An 18,921-nucleotide genomic window follows, 5' to 3' on the forward strand; every position below is an offset into this window, starting at 1 on the left:
AAGAAAACTGATGCTTTTGTTACTTTCAGACATTGTGAATGGGGTGCCAGTTAGCAATGTCAAAACAAAAGAACAAAAACAAAAAGTATTTATAAAAAAAAAAAAAAAAAAAGATACCAAAGATAGCTGAAAAGTTACTTTGTTAAAAGTAGAGAATTATAAACGTTTTTGGCAGTCATTAAAGTCACATTATTTGTTTCAAGATGAAAATGTGTGTTTTATGGCTTTTAGACTGATTAGAACTTATATACCTAAACTTTGCTCAGAGGGTTCTCTTAATTTAAATACAGGGTAAAATGTGGTTTATGTGCCAAATATACACTCCAATATCACAGAGTGGCTGAAATAAGAGGTCAGGTGGTGACCAATATATTGTTTCTAATTCTCCTCATTGTGGTAATATTATGCAGATATACTCTGGCTGACGATGTTCCGGGAGAGGAACATGTCCAGTGTGTCGGGGACTCTCTCCGTGGCAGTGTGGGGGGGGAACAGCAGCAGAGGTGCTCTGCAGGTATCCCCTCCGCAGGTGGCAGTGGGCGTGCTGCTGACCCTCATCGACCTGGTCACCTTCCTGGGCAACACCGTGGTGTTCATCTGTCCGCTGGTAGAGAGGCGGCTCCGCACCGTCACCTACATGTTCATCATGTCCCTGGCCATGGCCGACCTGCTTGTGGCCTGTCTTGTCATGCCCTTCAGGTGAGCAGAGCGTCGGGGACACTTCACTCTTAAAGGAGTTAACCCAGACCAGTTCTTTAAGCGCAGCACAGAAACAAGGACCAGAGGACACAATTTATTATGAAGTGGAAATAGATAAAGGACAGAGTGTAGGAGATGCTTCTTTAGACATAGAGGGTGGGGAATGGGTTACCTAATCATGTTATATAATTCATATTATTTGGTTTACAGTTCTTGTTTTGTTTGCATTTTTATTTGTATTGTTGAAACGTATTTTTACAGTTTGAGCCCAGCCTGGTTCATAGCAATATCTTCTCTACTAGAGACCATTATATGATGCTTTTTGGTTAGTTCCCTACAACATCTTGTTAGCATCAGCATTTAACAAATAATGGAATTAGTCTCATTCTCTTACCTTTAGTCTCACATTGGTGACGCAAAAAGCCCTTGTGGGCAACTAAACAGAAGCAGCTTGCAATGGTCTTTATTAGAAAACATGTAGCTATGAACCTTACTGAGTGTAGACTTTTCAAAAATATGTTAAGGGATGTGATGAAAAACAGAAACAAAACACCATGAATGAATCATGGGTGAGAATTATTTGTTCTACCTTTACTTTGTGTCAGCAGTAGGTGTCAGGGATTTTATTGGCTTATTGCCATCCAGAAGTTATTTTTCTCCAGGTTTGACTAAAACATTTTTCAAACAAGTTTACACGCAGGGTCCAAGCAGTTCAAGATGGATTCTTCCTCAAACAGGAAACCAGAAAGGTAAACAGGAAAAGATGCACAATGTGTGCGTTTTTTCTTTTTAAAGTGGGACCTGTTCAGACGGGCCTGGGACTGCAGCCAATCATGAAGCAAAACTCAACTTGCAGTGAACAGCAGCCATCTCTCACATGCCACTCTGATTGATCTGTTTGAAATGTAGGGCATGTTTTATGAGTAATTTTGTTCTGCCCCCAATTACATACTTCTAGGATCGGTTAGTTTGAAATACAAGGGCTTGGTCTCAGCGGGACATCGCAATAGACAGGGGTTCACATAACTAGTACGCAGGTATGCATGCACACTAATAACAAAAGAATGCAGACTTCCATATAGTTTTTAAGACGCAAATGCGTACTGTCAGTACATTATTAACACAAAAGCATTTCTCATATAGGCAGTGAGGGAGCTCACGCTTGCAAGGTCAAGCACATTGTCTGGCTGTGACCCATACCTGCCTAACCTGTCGATTTTCAAAGGTTAGCGGTGTGAACTAACACCCACAAAGACCCTCGTGCCTAATGAAAGTAGGGCCGGATCTACTGCATTATGGCGGTAGAACCTGGAGAAAGTATGTGGCGTAGCCCAGCTAGCCGCAGTACAAATATTGGACAGCGAGGCCCAAGATGTAGCCAACCCTCTAGTGGAGTGTGCGGCTACCCTCCCAGGTGGGAGCAAGCAGTCACCATCATACGCAGTCGAGACTGTGTCAACAATCCAGTGTGACAGACGCTGCTTTGAGGGGGGCTGTCCTAGGGTCCGTATTCCCTGACAAACAAAGAGCTGGTCAGTATGTTTTATCCACGTAACACCTCAATGCCCGCATCAGGCAGAGGAAATTCAATCGCCTATCCTCCGAAGCAAACAGAGGTGGAATGGAAGACTCCAATTCCACAGACTGATTCATGTGGAAGGCTATAATCACCTTGGGGAGGAAAGCAGGGTTTGTACGCAGTGACACCCTGCTGCCATCGTCCCAAATACACATACAAGAGCTCACCTGCTGCTCACTGACTTGCTTTGTGGAGGTGATAGCCAAGAGGAAGACTGTCTTCATAGACAGATGTTTCAACTCTATGGAGTGTATGGGCTCAAACAGGGCCTTCGTCAGAGCCTCCAGTACAACATCAAGGCTCCATTCGGGGAGACATAACCACCGAGTACCCTTCAAAAAACAGGTTGCTAGTATATAAGCACCCGGGACACTGAGTCAGTGGGGACATGGCATGCAGATATGGCTGCTAGGTACATTTTCAGCGTAGAGGTGGATCGACCCGCCTCAAAGAGATCTTGCAGAAACTGCAAAATAGTTGCTATAGGACAATAATTGAGGTCATGACCTCTAGCCAAGCACTGATTTTGAAACGCCCCTGTGGAGGAGGCCCTAGCATTTTGCAGTGTACTGACAACTGCGTCTGAGAGCCCTAAGGTGGACAGACGGTCCAGTTCAGGGGCCAGACCCAAAGTTGGAGTTTGCCCAGTCCTGGGTGACAGAGGGTGCCTTGCACCTGACTGGCCTTGCAGCAGCTAGCAGAGGTTTGAAAGCCAAAATCTCCTCGGCCATCTAGAGGCCACCAAGAGAACTGTCGCCTTGTCTCTCCTGACCTTCTCGAAGAAGGTATGGAGCAGCGGTATTGGCAGGAAAGTGTACAAAATGCTTTGTGCCACTCATGGGCTGCTCTCAGCTACCATGCATTTATGTGCAGGGATGTCCAGCGATCCGACCAGGGTCCGCAAACTCCTCTGCCTGGCTCGTCACGATCACTGTGTGGGCCACTGTTGCTTCCTGTGACTGGGACAAATCAACCAGTCGTCCAGGTAGTTCATCACCCTGATCCCTTGCAGGTGCAAGGGAGCCAAGATGATATCCATGCACTTTGAAAACATGCAGGGAGCTAAGGAGAGGCCGAATAGCAGCACAGAAAACTCAAAGACGCTCCCCTGAAAGGCAAAGCAGAGGTACTTCCTGTGCGCTGGATGAAGAGAGACTTGGAATACGTGTCCTTTCGGTCCACTGTGATAAACCAATCGCCTGGCCGGACAGCCATGCGAGTACGGCGGCGCCAGCGTCTCGTTCTCTCCCATACCAGAGTACAGGAGGGGACCATTGAGGCTACCTGCCGAGACACCTTTTGTTCTCGGTAAGAAGGCTGTAGCAATTCCTCAACCGCTGGTCCAAAGGAATGGAAGAGGAGGTAGGGGCTGCTTTTCAAGGAAGGAGCTACCTTCCCTTGAGGCCGCGATCGAAATCGCATCATGGTCCTGCTCAGCAATGCCGACATCCGGTTCTGTAACATCCAGGGCGACCACTGGTGCAGGCGGGGTCAGTTCCGGGGCCGAGATGAAGCAACAGAGCCTGGTGGAAGAACACACGGATGGATGGCTGAGTAACAACCACTCTGCAGCTATCCACATTATGACCCTGAACAGGGCCGAGCGGTCTGACAAGAGACGGGGGACACGCAGAGGCAGCCAACAACAGGCCCACTCCAGCTGCCAGACAGCGGCTGGGGGAATCACTCAACAGCAGGGATGCGGCAAGGCCTAGCCCTGTGGAGGAACTGTATTCTCTTAAGAAAGAAATAGACACTCAATCATGGGGTTACTGCACAGGAAGTCACTCACACACGACAGACAGTAAAAAGCAGAGCAGCCTGCAGCGCAAGCGAGGAGGCTGCTTTAAGACAGGAAGGAGAGACTCGAAGTAGATAGTCGTTGATTCCAGGAAAGCAGCAAGACAGCTTTCAGCACGAATGCAAGGGAAATACAACTCGACCGAAGCTCTTTCTATCAACACGCTCAGCTCAACACAGAGAGGTCTTACCGTACTGACTTGAGAAGGAAAAAGAGAAATGGCTTCCTCAGGGTGACGGTTTTAGTCCCTCGGTAGGCAGGACCAAGTGCATCATCCCAGGAAAGAGGCCTCTCGGCAGCTCTTGTATAGAGAGCTCAGCGATACCTACCCAATGGGCAGGCATATCCCACACATAATGTCGTTGGTGGTCGTCTTCAAATTGAAAGGGAACTGAGCTTATTATCCCTGACCATAATTAAATACCAGTCCCCACATTTCACCTAAAGGTGGGGTGCAATGACATAAAGACATAATAACATTGTTGAGTGCAGCTAAACTTTCTATACGTGTCCTGAAAGTTTCATTCACATTCGTTACTTATAAAGTGGAAACAAGGCAAATTTATGGTTAGACCGTTTTCAAAGACCTTCGAGACCTCAACCCGGGAGAGCGCGCGTGCGTGACGTCACACCAGGACATTCACTGCTGTAAACAAACACAGTAGATGGAGGACAGAAGTGAAAGCGATGTTACAGGTTTGGATGTTTTAGCATCTTAAATCAAACAAGTCATAAATGTTGTTCTTGTGCTCGGCTTCACAATGTAAAAACAACAAAAAAAAAACCTTGTTTACATTTGCATTTACTTCTCTCTCTTTCGTGGTTTGTTGTAGTCTGTTGATGGGAGAGTAGCACATTACAGGTTTTTTAATTTGAATTTGTTTCTTGGCAGTATTTTCACGCCTGCTTTTAGTGAACAGCTTGTGCCAAGCATGCTTATTCAGACGGTGAATTTATTTTGAAGAATATCGCTTGATTGTTGCATCTATGCATCCCTGCTGTAGCGCGTTACTGGAATTTAGTTATAAATCAAACAAGAGGTTAAATGATCAATTGTATATTTCGGCTACGCCACCCTCAATAAAGGTGAGGGTCCTCTAATGATTTCCCGCACAGGTATTTAACTAGGCAGAACATCAGTGACTGATAGGAAGTGTACAAAAGAACAAGGAGGCAGGTTGCAAAAAAACTGAGCGTTTATTGTTCAGGTTCACAGTAAAAACAAGACATAGACCCTGAAGTATTCTGAACGTTTTAGTTATTGTTACATTTTGTTTATATATATATATAAAGATGTTCAATAGTGAAGGAGGTAACACCAGACTTTACATAATAGTACAGTCAATTACACAGCGTCACACACAACTTGATAACCTTCACCGTCTATGTAGGCTATGCCTTGCTGCTAAGGTTCTTCACTCAGTCGGCTGACAACCTTTAAACATAAATAAATAATCAAAAAAGAATACAGACCCTACCGTCTTAGTTTCGAGACACAAAGAACAAAAAAAAATGGTGTGTTCTCCCATCTCAGGAACTTCGTACAAAATATCCAGTCTCTCGTTTTTTCACTGTAGGCTTTTTAAAAGCCGAGCAACAGACAAAGAGTGCGTCGGATCTTCATAGAAACAGATCAGCCACAATTTAACATGCAAAACATGTACAGTAATACCTGTACTTACTGCACAACTTTCTCCAAGCAAATCAGTGTAATAATTCTTAGATATACAGTAAATAATACTTTATTCTTAACTTGTAGCCTATTAGAATCTGATATAGCCTACATCAACATCATAAAGTAGCCTAAGACATTTTCGCAAGTCGGATGGGGAAAATAATAATAAATAAATCAAGTTGAAGTTTATGTTAAGATTGACGATCTAAATAATCCGGAAGCAGAAGATTTCGAGAGATTTCACAGGAATGTATACTTGCCAACATTTGGAAACTGTTCAGCGAGACGCGTGTCCCTTGGGGGGGTTGGGTTATATGCATCATTCCCATGGGAGGAGTCATACGCAAAAAACACTCTATCATATGATAATAGCTATATCCCCACAACTCAACACCACATGAGCAGCATGACAGTAAACATAGACACAATGAAGCGTTCTTACCTTTGTATACCGGTAAGTTAGTGATCAGCAGATGTGTCAGCCCAATGAATAGCACAGCGTGTGGCTTTGACTAACTGCTGTGCAGAATCTTTTTTTTTTTTTTTTTTTCTATGTGTAAATATCGGGACTTTCTTCCTATGCATTGGGGTGTGGGACATTTGCTAGGAAATCTGGACTGTTCCGACCATATAGGGACTGTTAGCATGTATGCACAAAGTGATCATTTTATCACATTATTTATTAATAATGTACATGGGAGGTTGTTGGCTGTATAATTGCATCACTTTATAAATAGTTTCATCATATTGTAAGAGAGAATTATAATGAAATGATAGGATCATGACCTTACCCTCTGCACCGCTCTTTTCCTGGCAGCCGCTCGATTCCTGGTGATTTTACATTTTTTACTAGAAGATGCTGCTGTCCTGCAGGTACCATCTGGATAAATGGAGGGTACTGTATCCTTATTTAACTTAACAGTACCCATCTGGAACATCATTACATTAATAAAGCTGTCTTTGGAAAAGTGGCTTCTGCAAATGCAGTTGCTGTTGGGCTTAGCATCCCAATCCCTGGTCCTCCTCATGAACTTCACTCATTGCCGGTGTCGCAGGAAATAAGTTAGCCGTGAAATAAGTTGCCGTTTGCCTTTTTGAGCCTTTCTATGCATGCACGAATCTTAGAGCTTAAAGGCAAGGTTCTGTATTCTGTACGCCATTTGTATTTTTTTCTTTTTGAGAAACGAAAACAAGTTTTGTATTGCACACAGTAATTTTTGTTTAAATATGTTATTTATCAAAGTGTATTGCAGACAGTATTTTTTTTTAAAGATTACATTTATCATAATGTATATTTACGTTTCATTTGTATTATAAATACATTTTATCTTCAGGAAATTGCTCACTGTATTTTAGTTTTTTTAACATAAATATTTTAAAACCATTACTTTGTCGGTATAATTTATGTCTATGCATAGTTAAAATCACTACTTGCCAAATGTGCATTTCCTTTAAAAAAAAAAAAAAGCCGTTTGTACATGTCATACTGTGGGGTAAGCAAATAAGTGTTTATGTAAGCTCACTTTAACAGTTATACTATTTTCATAGGAAATTGCTCAGTGACTTTGAACTTTTTCAATAAATTGAGTGGGAAAGTGGGTACAAACACTTTTCTTCATGTAGAGAATAATGTTTTTGACGTTGTAATTAAGTCTACGTGGGATATCTAAACCTGTTAATATAGAAAACATACACGTTTTTAGTGGAAGATGGTGTTTTAAGGTGTACATATAATTTGAGAAATCCACAAAACGATTGGCTTCCTGTACATACTGTCCTAAAGTGCAGTTATATTATTTATATGAACATCTGTAATCCCAGTTGACATACTGTACTATACTAAATTCAGATAGCTCTCCAATTTAATGTAGTACCCTGTGCAAATCTCTCATCCTCATTTCTACAGTAAAAGTCCTCATCAGTCATTGTATTTCAGGAAAGATAAAACGTCACATCACGGGTTATACTTTTTACTTGTAGATTATTATGTGAAACTCTGTGTGAGAACTTGCTCTTAACGTTATCTGATTTGTTTTAATTATTATGTTTTACACCAGGTCTGATTAATCAAATATAAAGATATCATGAATATAATGTAGATATCATATAGCATTCATTGCATACCAAACAGTAATACTAATGTCTCTATACATTTCTCAATAACAAAAATATTTAAAAAAACGCACTTTAATAAAACAAAACAATACACACAATACATGTACACAATTCAAAATATGCAATACAAAATAATATATACAAAAAATACCAAAGGTGTAAGGGTGGGTATGGGAAGGAGGGATATATTTACAGAAGGTGTGGTTTAATATTTACAGAAGGTGAGGTTTTTTAGTCACTGATTTCTATGTTTAATTCAGTAGTTAGCCTTGACCTGTGAGGAAAACAAAAATATTTAGTGTGAATTATACTGTCCTTAAAGAGTTTCAAAATGAAACTACTGTTCATTTGGACACCTTCACCATAACTTTCTGCAGCTCCACAGTCAACGTTTCATAGACTTGTGAGTTCAAGTTCTGTGAACACAGCTAACCTCTTCTCATGATGTCCCACCCCCCAGTATTATTTACGAGGTGACGGGGATGTGGCTGTTCGGGAAGCAGTTCTGCAAGATGTGGATCTCGTTTGACGTGCTGTTCTGCACGGCATCCATCGTTACACTGTGCTTCATCAGCCTGGATCGATATTGCTCTGTCGTCACACCCCACCACTACCCCAGGAGGATGTCACGACGCAGGTCTGTCTCCCAGCTGGGCACCCTATTGACTGGGACAGGGTGACTTCAGTTCCCAGGGATGCAAACATGCACCAGTATTTTAATTATAGTAAGGCAGCTGTCAGCAACCAAGTGGACTGTGATAAATAAATATATGTGATCCCTTATAAAGTAGCATACAGCCTAACAGTAAGTGATGAAAATGAAATTGTTGAGCAACTTTCATATTCAGTGCTACAGCATAAATAACTACATGATCTACCTTGCATTTATTAAAATGCAACACCTGAACGACTGGGACATTGCAGTTCCAAATTACTGCACGTTACTAATAAAAAAAAAAAAAATTAAATCTTTCTTTTCCATACATTTTACTTATTATATAAATATAACATGGAGTGCTATGTTTATGGATGGTTGTAAACAACCATATATGGTGACAGCAGCACAGTTGTTGCCAACGGCTCTATCATACAGCAGGTTCCATATTTAAAGATCTCCTGTTAAAAAGCAGAAGTGATTGCTTCTGATGCAATCATTTAAATAGTTTCCCTTCAAGTAGCGAAGGGATGGAAAGTCAATCAGAATGCAACCAAGCTACTTAGGAAATATTATATACGGCACCAGATTCTCAAAGCTCAATAGAACAAATTCATAAATGCACTAAACCCTGTGAAATACATGGAACACAGCATACTCCCTACTTCCTTGATGAGGTTTAGCCCTTATAAAGGTTTCCCATAGTAAAAGCAGTCATTGTAAAGAGGTATGGTAAAACATGTTAAAAAAAACAAGAAAATAATGGTAAATTAATAATACAACCATGGGAAAAGCAGGTAAAAACTGAACTAATTATTGTGCAAATATACTCTGGTGAACTTTTATAAGGGAGCAGTCCCCAGATTTCTAGGGATTTGAGCTCTGAATTCTCTTACCAGCATAATAAACTATGCAGACAGTTGATACTGTATAGGTTTAAACAGCATTATGTTTAAATGTAGTTATTCAAGAGCTATTTTTGTATTGTAAATACAACTAATAAAGAAACCTAGAGTAAAACTCCATCTTTACCAAATCATCTCATAAACAAACCTGGGCTATTCCAGTTAGCCAGAAATACATACTATCGTACACTGGCCATTGCAAAAAAGGTACCGGTCACACTTCTAAAACCACAGTCATAATTCACTGATTTCTGGATTACTAATTCTCACTGTAAATCATGCGCTATCTTTGAACCCTCTGTAAGCAAAGCATGCATTAGTGATGAAATAGTTACAGTTCTTAAATTGCTATGATCCAAAGTTTGTTAGAATTCTTTGTCTGTTTTCCCCAGTCAGGAATGCTTAACACACATCACAAATTGTATTCACAATGCATTCCTTTCTGTTTCTCCTCCAGATGCATCATCATGACAGTCACGATCTGGGTCTATTCTTCATTAATCTCATTCTTGCCGGTCATGCAAGGCTGGAACGAAATCCCGGGAGTAGACTTTGACTCGGGTACCGACTGCATTTTTGTCACCAACTGGATGTTCGCCATCGTGGCGTCCGCCTTGGCTTTCTACATCCCGTTCCTGATCATGTGCACCATGTACTTCTTCATTTACCGCGCATCCCGTCTGAAGGCTACACGCATCATGGCCCAGACCCTGGACCTGCACTACCACCCCGACAGCAAACGCCCCAACAATCTACAGCTGGAGAACAAGGCCACGCGCACCATGAGCATAATCATCTCCGTCTTCATCATGTGCTGGCTGCCCTACTTCGTGCTCAACGTGTGGATTGCTGCCAAGGGCTCCGGCAGTGACAGCCCCATTATCACCTGCATCTTTAAAATCATTACTTGGCTGGGTTACTGCAACTCCACCATCAACCCCATGCTGTATGCCTTCCTGAACCGGGACTTCCAGAGGGCGCTCAAGAAGCTGCTGATCTGCCAGCGCTGGCGGTCCCAGGTAGACATCGGGGAGGACATGGTCTCCATCGTGACCTTCTCCCGCACAGCTCAGGACCCAGAGTACAGTGTGAAGGCCACCACCCTCTCCAGCAGGGGGGCTCTGAAGAGCAAGTCCAAGCAATGAACTGACAGACACACTCACCACTGCTCTCAGAGGCTACACATCTGTTGTGCTAAGCAGCACAATGAGTGAGCTAAGAGCACGTGGGGAACCTTTTGGAGTTTCATTCACCTAAAAGCAGTTATATGCATATGCTTAGTTAATAAATATATTACTTCAATGTTCAAAGCCTGAATAGGAATAGTAATTCATTACTTCTATATAAAAAAAAAGAGACTTGGAGAGGTAGCAACAAAGGGTAATAAGAGACAGGAACCGAAGGAAGTGCTTTTATATATTGCGGATATACAGTAATCTGGATGTGAGGATGTTTTCTAACAGCCCCAGCTACTCCTGCAAGCTTGGGGATGGTACTGTCAGAGCAATTTTTTAAAATGATGCAATAACTGAATCTAAACAGTTACTTGGTCTTTATCAAACCATTAGCACTGTACTCTTCATGCAGCACCCAGGTCCTTTTCCATGGGGGTGGGTTACAGGATTCTTACCTGATCAGCAGGTTTCAGAATGTTGGAGATGTTTTGTTGGTTTCAACACTGACTGTATAAATGTAAATAGATTCTATTAAAATGTTCATGTAGCCTGGATGTACAAGTGGACTTACACGTTTTAATTGCACTTATTTTAACAGGAAATACACAGTTTTATTTTGAAACCGACAACAATATGTTACTAGTTTAGCAAAAAAAAAAAAAATCTACAGCTGGCACTTCATCTAACCTGCAAGAAATAAAGACAGCTGCAATTATCGTACACATTTTAACTAGTGTATTGAATTCCGGTAGCTGGCTGTATTATTTACTTCCTTTATTGATGGTTTTCTGTATTCGATGTAATAAACAGTGAAATGACAAATGTAAAAGCTGAAAGCCACAAGTTACATGAGATTATCAGGCTTCCTTTTTGTTTCTTGGCTTCAGGTCACACAATGATCTGAAGACACATGGAAAAAGACAAGGGCATACAAGAACACAGAAACTTCCAGACCCCCCCCCCCCTCATTAAACCAGGAGGGTGTAGGCTGTGTGAGAGAAGGGCTCTTTAGCAAGCAGCCAAGGACCTTTGGGTATTACGTAGTTTGGTTTTCAATTGCGGAAAAGCAAATAAACGAAGTTTGCATTTCATCTCTCAGAAGCCTTGGTAGCTGACCTTGTCTGTTCGATAAGGAATTACACACATTGCCTATTTATTCGAAGTAAGTAGATATGTACACTACTGCATAAAACAAATGTTTAAAGACTCAGCAAAATATACCATGTAATTCAACAAATTGTTTATAGAATTCCTGGAATACAACTGTAATCATGCTAGACCTGCTGTATGGTTGAAGTTCCTTGAACCAATGACTTAATGAAAATCAGTTGGGAGAAAAATAAATAGAACCACCTGATAGAACTGTCAATAGGATGCAGGGAAATCAGGGACATACAGGGCACAGCTTTGACATGACAAGCTACTTAAATTGCTTGTGGGGGAGGGGTAACCAATTTTTAATGATACCACCACCAAGGTCTTCAGAGAAGTAATGGATTCAAATACAGAGAGGTTTGCTCCCAGAAACGTGTGCGCCTGCTACTAGTATCTCAACATCAGCCAGACAGTAGAAATGATCTGCGTCATCAATTTAAATAAAAGGTCTGAAGGATCATGGATAGTTTCCAGGTTAATGTAATGCATTATAGATGAATATTTGTATGTAACGCTTGTCAACAGTATGTTACAATGCTATCCAAGAGAAAATTATCTTCATTCAAATAATTTACTGAACTTTAAATCCAATAAAAAACAAGCAGCCAGAATTTTAAAAATGTCATAGAATAGTTTTATTAAATTATTTAGACTTCACTTAGAAGTCACAATATTTCAATGCACTTGTCAATTATTGCAGTAAGTGCATTATTTCATACCACAACCCAAATGGATTGATTATGCATCAACATAAATAAAAGCAAACATATACAGTATATTTACATACCAACAAAAAGGCAGAAACCATAGATTGTGCTTAAAAACTAAAATTTACATGGATGCAGAACAGACGCTTTGTTTGGTATTCTTTGTAACGGATGGATATTGTCTCATCACGTGGTTGGAACAAAAACTGTCCACGAACACCACCAAATTCTTTCAGCAATTTAAGCTGTATCTCAATTCAGTTATCTGGGAATGAACCATACCCTTGAATACTTACAGATCCAGGGAGCAAAATACTATACACATTTAAATACTTTGCTTAAAAATACAAGTACAATAAAATCTTGTTATTTTAGATGTTCGATATGATATATATATATATATCATAGGTATATATATATATATATATATTATATTTTTTTTTTTTATTTTTTTTTTTTTTTTTTTATATATAAAAAAATGAACAGGAGGCATAGGTGCTATAGGCAGGGCATCCATCTTCCTAGGCCTTCTTGAACATGTCATGCAGCTCTATATAAAAAAATAGGACCAAATCCTTTTAACTTCTTGAAGGGCCATAATGATAACTTTCTTAAACTTGTTCATTATGATCTAGTATCATTCACCTGTTGATCTCCAATTACAACAAAAAACTGTATTAAAATAGTACAGTATTTTTAAAACTTTCCATTTCATAAAAATAATTTAAAAAGTAGCCAATCATAATTTACAAGCATGAAAAAAAAAACAGACCCAGAAGTAAAATAACAAAAAATGAAATTGCAACAGTCAGTCCTCCTTCAAGCCAAGGCAATGATATGTGACAACAGTTCCCTCTACTGGCCAAGGTATGCAATTCATGGATAACAAAGTCCACAGTTCAAAAATTACATTTGTATACAGTACACACAATTTTGTTTTATTTCAGTCTTGTTTTGTTTTTTGCAGTGTTGGTTTTAAATTCTATAGGTTTTCTGTTTTCACACTTTTTTTTTTTTTTTTTTTTTTACACTTTGTCCAACAGGTTTATTTTCTTAATCGTTTTAATAACTGGCGAATGCCCTCATCACACATTTCTCTGAAGGCTTTAGGTGAAGCGCTAGTCTAGTTTATCATAGTTGTACATATTCACTGACAACAGGTCTGGTTTTTATATTGAAGGCTTATAAAATTAACAGCATTTTCTGCAGAAATAAATGACAGATTTCTACAAAGCCTCCAATGTTATTTGCATTGCTATCAGTTTGGACACCAATAAAATCAGTGTATGCTTTCCAAATCACATTTTTGGTGGAGGAGAGTCCTATAAAGTGCATCTTGCACAAAAAAGAGTTTTGGCTAGCTATTCTAGTAGTTTCACCATCTATAAAACTATAGATGGGGGGTGATAAAAAAAATAAAAAATCCAACATGGCTTCTGAAATTTGCCAGCAAAAACACGACAGTTTGCCAGCTGAACCAAAGATCTGATCAACGGACCCAATGCCAGAGAAATCAGAAAAACAACTCAAATATGTACAGTTCTGTCACCTGTTAAAGGGAAGGTACAGTATGGCAGTGATAGACCACATCAACCACCATGCACTCACCATCAGTCCAAAAATATGTTTTTTAGGTTGCAGGCGGACAGCACATCAGTGAAACAAAGACTGAATGCTTTACATTTTATTCATACTATAATTTATAGAAATTAAGAAAAGTTTCTAATTACATTTTTCAAAGACAGTGAGTCCTGGCATTCTCCCTATAAAAAGTAGCTCACCTGTTTGTAATTTCAAGGCTGATGTGTCAACTCAGGTCACAGTCATTATATATGTTTGCCCAAGAAGCTGATTTACAGAAGCAAAGTATTTGTACATTTTACCAATATAATATTGTATAGTGTGTTTTTATTTAAATTTATTTAACAGGAGACATAAGGGCTCTTTGGCTGCAGGAGGGGGGAAAATCAGATTCTGTATCAAGCAGCCACCAAAAAACAATGGTAACATGGTTAGGCCACTTGGGTTAGGACTGAGGATTCAACTCCAGTTGGGTACAAAAATACAATTTGATCCAGTTACTCAAATTGCTTCCACTTGGTCCTGTTTCTCCCATAACCCAGGAGAGACCCAGTATTGAGATGCCACTGAAAAGGAAGCTGCGTGGAGCTAGTGTCCTCTAGAGAAGGGCAGTATCAGCAGTGTAAAACCAAGAGAGACAGTCACAGGCCACTGGTTTTGTGTGAACCTTGTCCCCTCCTCTCAGGTGCTGGGCTGCCTGCAGTGTCTGCTCCCCGAGGCGCTATATGTGCGCGAGCGCTGCCTCAGGACCAGCCTGCTGGGGACCTCAAGATTCTCAAAGAGGGGCGTCTCTGTGATCTTCACCGCCTCGGGGCGCTCACTTGGGCACAGGGACAACATGCTCTGCACCATCTCATGCTGGAAGGAAACAGAGAGTGGAGGAAGACATATAAACCTTGTTTAAAATTATACATAGGTTTTTGCTCAAAAAGAGGCAACTTCCCAATGTTTCAATATGTTTAACATACCTTTGTCAAGGGACAGTATGTTTGAAAACAAACAGTGGAGGTACTATATGCTTTTGATGCCATGGAAACTACACTTGCTTATCTCTATTTAAATCTATTAATGTGCATGTGGTGCCATTTACTACATCATTAACAATGTAACTATCTACTACTCCTTTCTATTTAAACCTTTGGACATCATGGTATTGAGTATTTATGCATTTATTTCCTATATTCTATATTATACATTTTCTAATTACATTTCTTATAAAACTACAAATTGTAGGTCAATCGTGTTATGTTCATTTTTTGTAAACTACTGGTTCATTTACTTTATTTCTTATGTTTGAAAGGGTTAGGGTTATTCTGTATTTTTATTTATTTAAACTCTCAACCTTGGATATTATCAAAGGATATCTATATATATATATAGATATATATATCTATATATATATATATATATATATATATATATATATATCTCTCTTATCAGACACACACACAATAACTGTAGCTTGAGTAAGTATATATTACTAAAAGCATTGCGTTAGGAACATGCATCCCGTGGCATGGTTTCAAAAAACCAACTGGAGACATTACATGTAAAAATGTTATTTTAGTAGTGACAGAAGGACAGGGTCCTCTATGATAATACTTACCTCAAAAAAAAGGTGTCTTAACCCAGATTCACCACCATTGTATAAGCAATGAATAATTGTACAGGAGGCCACCGCCTAATTTGGGATTGCTGCTTAAAATGGGATACAACTCTAGAGTGTTTTCCATCCATTTATTGAGAGTTTGTAAGTCACTTGGTACAATTAATACAAAAAAAGTAGCAACATAAAGGCTAAAAAAGTTTTCCATCAACTGCAAATTCTAGCGAGTTAAAGAGAATTCCCTGTGACGTTTTGTGATGTCATAGCCTAATTTGCATGTGTAGCTATGGTTTCAGGTTATTCGCAAGAAATATACTTGCTAGATGATTTTCCATACATTTGTTTTACTCGCTCGCTGATCTAGCGAGTACACATTCTACCAAGTTACGCTCTTTTAAAAAAACAAAATCTATGAAGTTCGATCGTTATTATATATGCAGTTCAAGCAAACAATTAAAATGTACATCCCATATATGGCAAAACTGAACCTGCAGTGAGTGTCAAATGATGCTAAAACATTTCTTCCTCGTGTTCGTAGCTTGTTTTTTGCCAGTATTTTCTTAAACACAATAGCATTTTTTTATATATGTATAGTTTTTTTTTTTAATTGATATGAATGGGTAGAAACTTTAAACTTAAAACATCCTTTAAACTTACAAATCCAGTACATATTTGTTCAGTAATTGTAAAAATAATCGTGTTTCTTCTTTGCTCCACATCTGCCAACTTGTTTTTATCATCAGAGCATGCTCATTAAACAATTTGGCATCACTGGAATGGCGAAGAAGGGCGCTTGGACCAGAAATATGCTTGTTTGTTTTCCATGCAAGTGTTGAATAAAATGCTGCAGCGAGTAAAACATAAAACCACCCCTAGCAACTGAGCTTGTCATATGAGTAAAAACTTCTTAAAAAGGTCAACTTAAACTGTTTGTCGGATAGTCTTAATCACATAAGTTTTACCAAGCTTAAAGTTGGATGTAAAAAGGCTTTCTGGGAGACTGTTCTTTTCAATGCTATTTATGTTGTTTAATTGGGACACAGTATTTTCAAATGATGAAAGGAGATCGCTTTTCAGAGCAAATAGAGTCACGTAGCACAGTGCAGTGAGTACGCGTTTACACTGTGAATTGTGTAAACCAAGTTGAACTCAGGCTGCTGTTTCAAAGAAAGTTGGTGTGTCAGCATTGCAGGTGCAATTAATTTTGGTTAGGATAATAATAATAAAAAAAATCATAATGTGATCTTGTTCTTTATTTTCATTAAGAAGCAAAAAAGTGCGACTAAGGTTGTCTCAACGGCCTCTTATTCGGGATATTTTTCCTTCTCCCGAAGGATCTCAATAAAGCGGCACCAACTGTAACAAACACAGGTGCTTCACTATACCCAAGTTTCCCAGGATATGCATACCCAGTAGGGGACAAAAGCTAAATGTTTCTGCATGCTGACCTGAACCTGTCAGGGACTCACCTCTTGCAAGTTTTCCTGGACAAACACCGGAGGAAATTTCAGGTTCCTCACTTCTGTTAAGGTCTAACAAAATAAAACAAATAATTAAAAAAAAAAAAAAACAACAAATTAGGAACAAGACTTACAGAAGGTGTTTACCTACTGCCCCATACTGTATTTATTTCTCCCACCAGGTTTTATATATATATATATATGCGCAAGCTTCCAAGTTAACTTGATATGGGAACAGCAGCATAGTGGTGAGCCATTATCTTGCATGCAGCTCCCCCTAGTGGCACACAAAAGGTACTGTATCTAATGAAATACTTCCCACACCGTTCCATCAGCTCTTACCCGAACTCTTTCCATCTGGGTCCTGAAAGGGCAGAGCAATTCAAACAGGATCAGGCCCAAAGAGTAGATATCCACTTTATGCGAGTAGGAGTTTCCAGAAAGCTAGAAAAAGAGATAGAGTTTATTTATTTAATGAAGTGAAATTAAACACGTCAGCAAGAATAAAAAGCTATTGAATTGTTGAACAAGGTATTTTCCTGCCTGTAATTTTGTACTTTATGTAGAGTGCAGGGCCACCTTTGTCCTTATTTTAAAGGCTGGTTTTAGCAATCCAAAGACATGCCTCCATGCACAGTCATACAGAAGAGTTACACCTGCCCACCTGCTCTGGGCTCATGTACAGCTTAGTGCCCACTTGTCCAGTGTGTCTGGCATAGGATGGCATGGGTGTCAGCACTGCAGCCTCCTCCTCCTCTTCATCCTCCTGCTCCATTGCAGTCACCAGCCCAAAGTCTCCCACCTTCACAACATCATCCATCGTGAAGAAGATATTCGAGGGCTGCAGAGAATAAAGAGCAATAATGAAGGCTTATTTAAAAAAATAGAGAGAACGTTCTTGCAATAGTTAACTTTATAAAAAAAACACAAAGATGACACCAATTCATGCATGATAGTCCAGCAATCGAGTCCAGAAACACTTTAAAAGCAGAGAAACAGAAAAAAAAGTGATCAGAATATTGTGCTTTTAAAAACACAAAAAGCACAGACTGGTGCAAAACTGGGAATGAATCCAGTTAAAGAAACTGCAGCAACAGAGAATCGTTTATATATATATATATAGATATATAGATATAGATATAGATAGATAGACACACACAGAGTACCAGTCAAAAGTTTGAGTGCACTTGCTGGAAACTAGGTTTTTTAATAATTGACAATGTTTTACGTCATATACGTTTCTGTAAATACTTGAACATGAAAACATATATGTTAAAATATACAGAACATAAGGAGTATCAAAGCAATGTTCAACAAAATTGAAAATTGTCTCTAAATCTTGGATTCCTCAAAATAGCCACCCTTTGCCTTAATAACAGCCTCACAAACACGAGGCATTCGGTTAACGAGTTAAAGTTTCAGCAGGAAAATCACCCGACATGTCTTCCCAGCTTTTCTGCAGCAATTCCCAGGGATGTAGGGCACTTGTTGGCAGCTTTGCTTTGACTCTTCTGTCTAGTTCATCCCATACAAGTTCTAAGGGTTTGAGGTCTGGAGACTGGGCAGGCCAGGCCATTAGATTGAGTTGTCCTTCACTTTTCTTCTTCGCCAGATAGTTCTTGCACAACTTTGAGGTGTTTTTCTGGTCATTATCTTGCTGAAGAATGAAGGACTGCCCAACTAGCCGTAATCCTGATGGAATGGCATGCCTCTGAAGTACACTACAATAGCCATACTGGTTGAGTGCCTTGGACTTGTAAAGATCACCAGCTCTGTCACCAGCAAAGCAACCCCAGACCATGCCACTG

The 18,921-nt window shown here is 39.6% G+C and overlaps 2 protein-coding genes across 2 annotated transcripts in view; one reads left to right on the plus strand and one right to left on the minus strand.

Moving 5' to 3' along the window:
• The first annotated feature begins 427 nt into the window (after positions 1-427).
• Positions 428-11,334, plus strand: LOC121326382 (octopamine receptor-like). Its single transcript, XM_041269642.1, has 3 exons — positions 428-699; positions 8,330-8,506; positions 9,887-11,334. The coding sequence occupies exons 1-3, from the start codon at positions 428-430 to the stop codon at positions 10,572-10,574; spliced, it is 1,137 nt and encodes a 378-aa protein (XP_041125576.1). The 3' UTR covers positions 10,575-11,334.
• Positions 11,335-12,956: 1,622 nt separating this feature from the next.
• Positions 12,957-18,921, minus strand: part of eif2ak3 (eukaryotic translation initiation factor 2-alpha kinase 3) — a 64,944-nt gene continuing 58,979 nt past the window's right edge. The window contains exons 14-17 of the mRNA XM_041218701.1: positions 17,778-17,954; positions 17,456-17,557; positions 17,123-17,185; positions 12,957-14,905 (exon numbers count right to left, since the gene is read on the minus strand). Of these exons, the coding sequence (XP_041074635.1) occupies positions 14,729-14,905; positions 17,123-17,185; positions 17,456-17,557; positions 17,778-17,954 (519 nt within the window). The 3' untranslated portion in view covers positions 12,957-14,728. The remainder of the gene's footprint in view (positions 14,906-17,122; positions 17,186-17,455; positions 17,558-17,777; positions 17,955-18,921) is intronic.

The sequence above is a fragment of the Polyodon spathula genome, chromosome 2 (genome assembly GCF_017654505.1).
Source record: "Polyodon spathula isolate WHYD16114869_AA chromosome 2, ASM1765450v1, whole genome shotgun sequence".
NCBI classification, from domain to species: Eukaryota; Metazoa; Chordata; class Actinopteri; order Acipenseriformes; family Polyodontidae; genus Polyodon; species Polyodon spathula.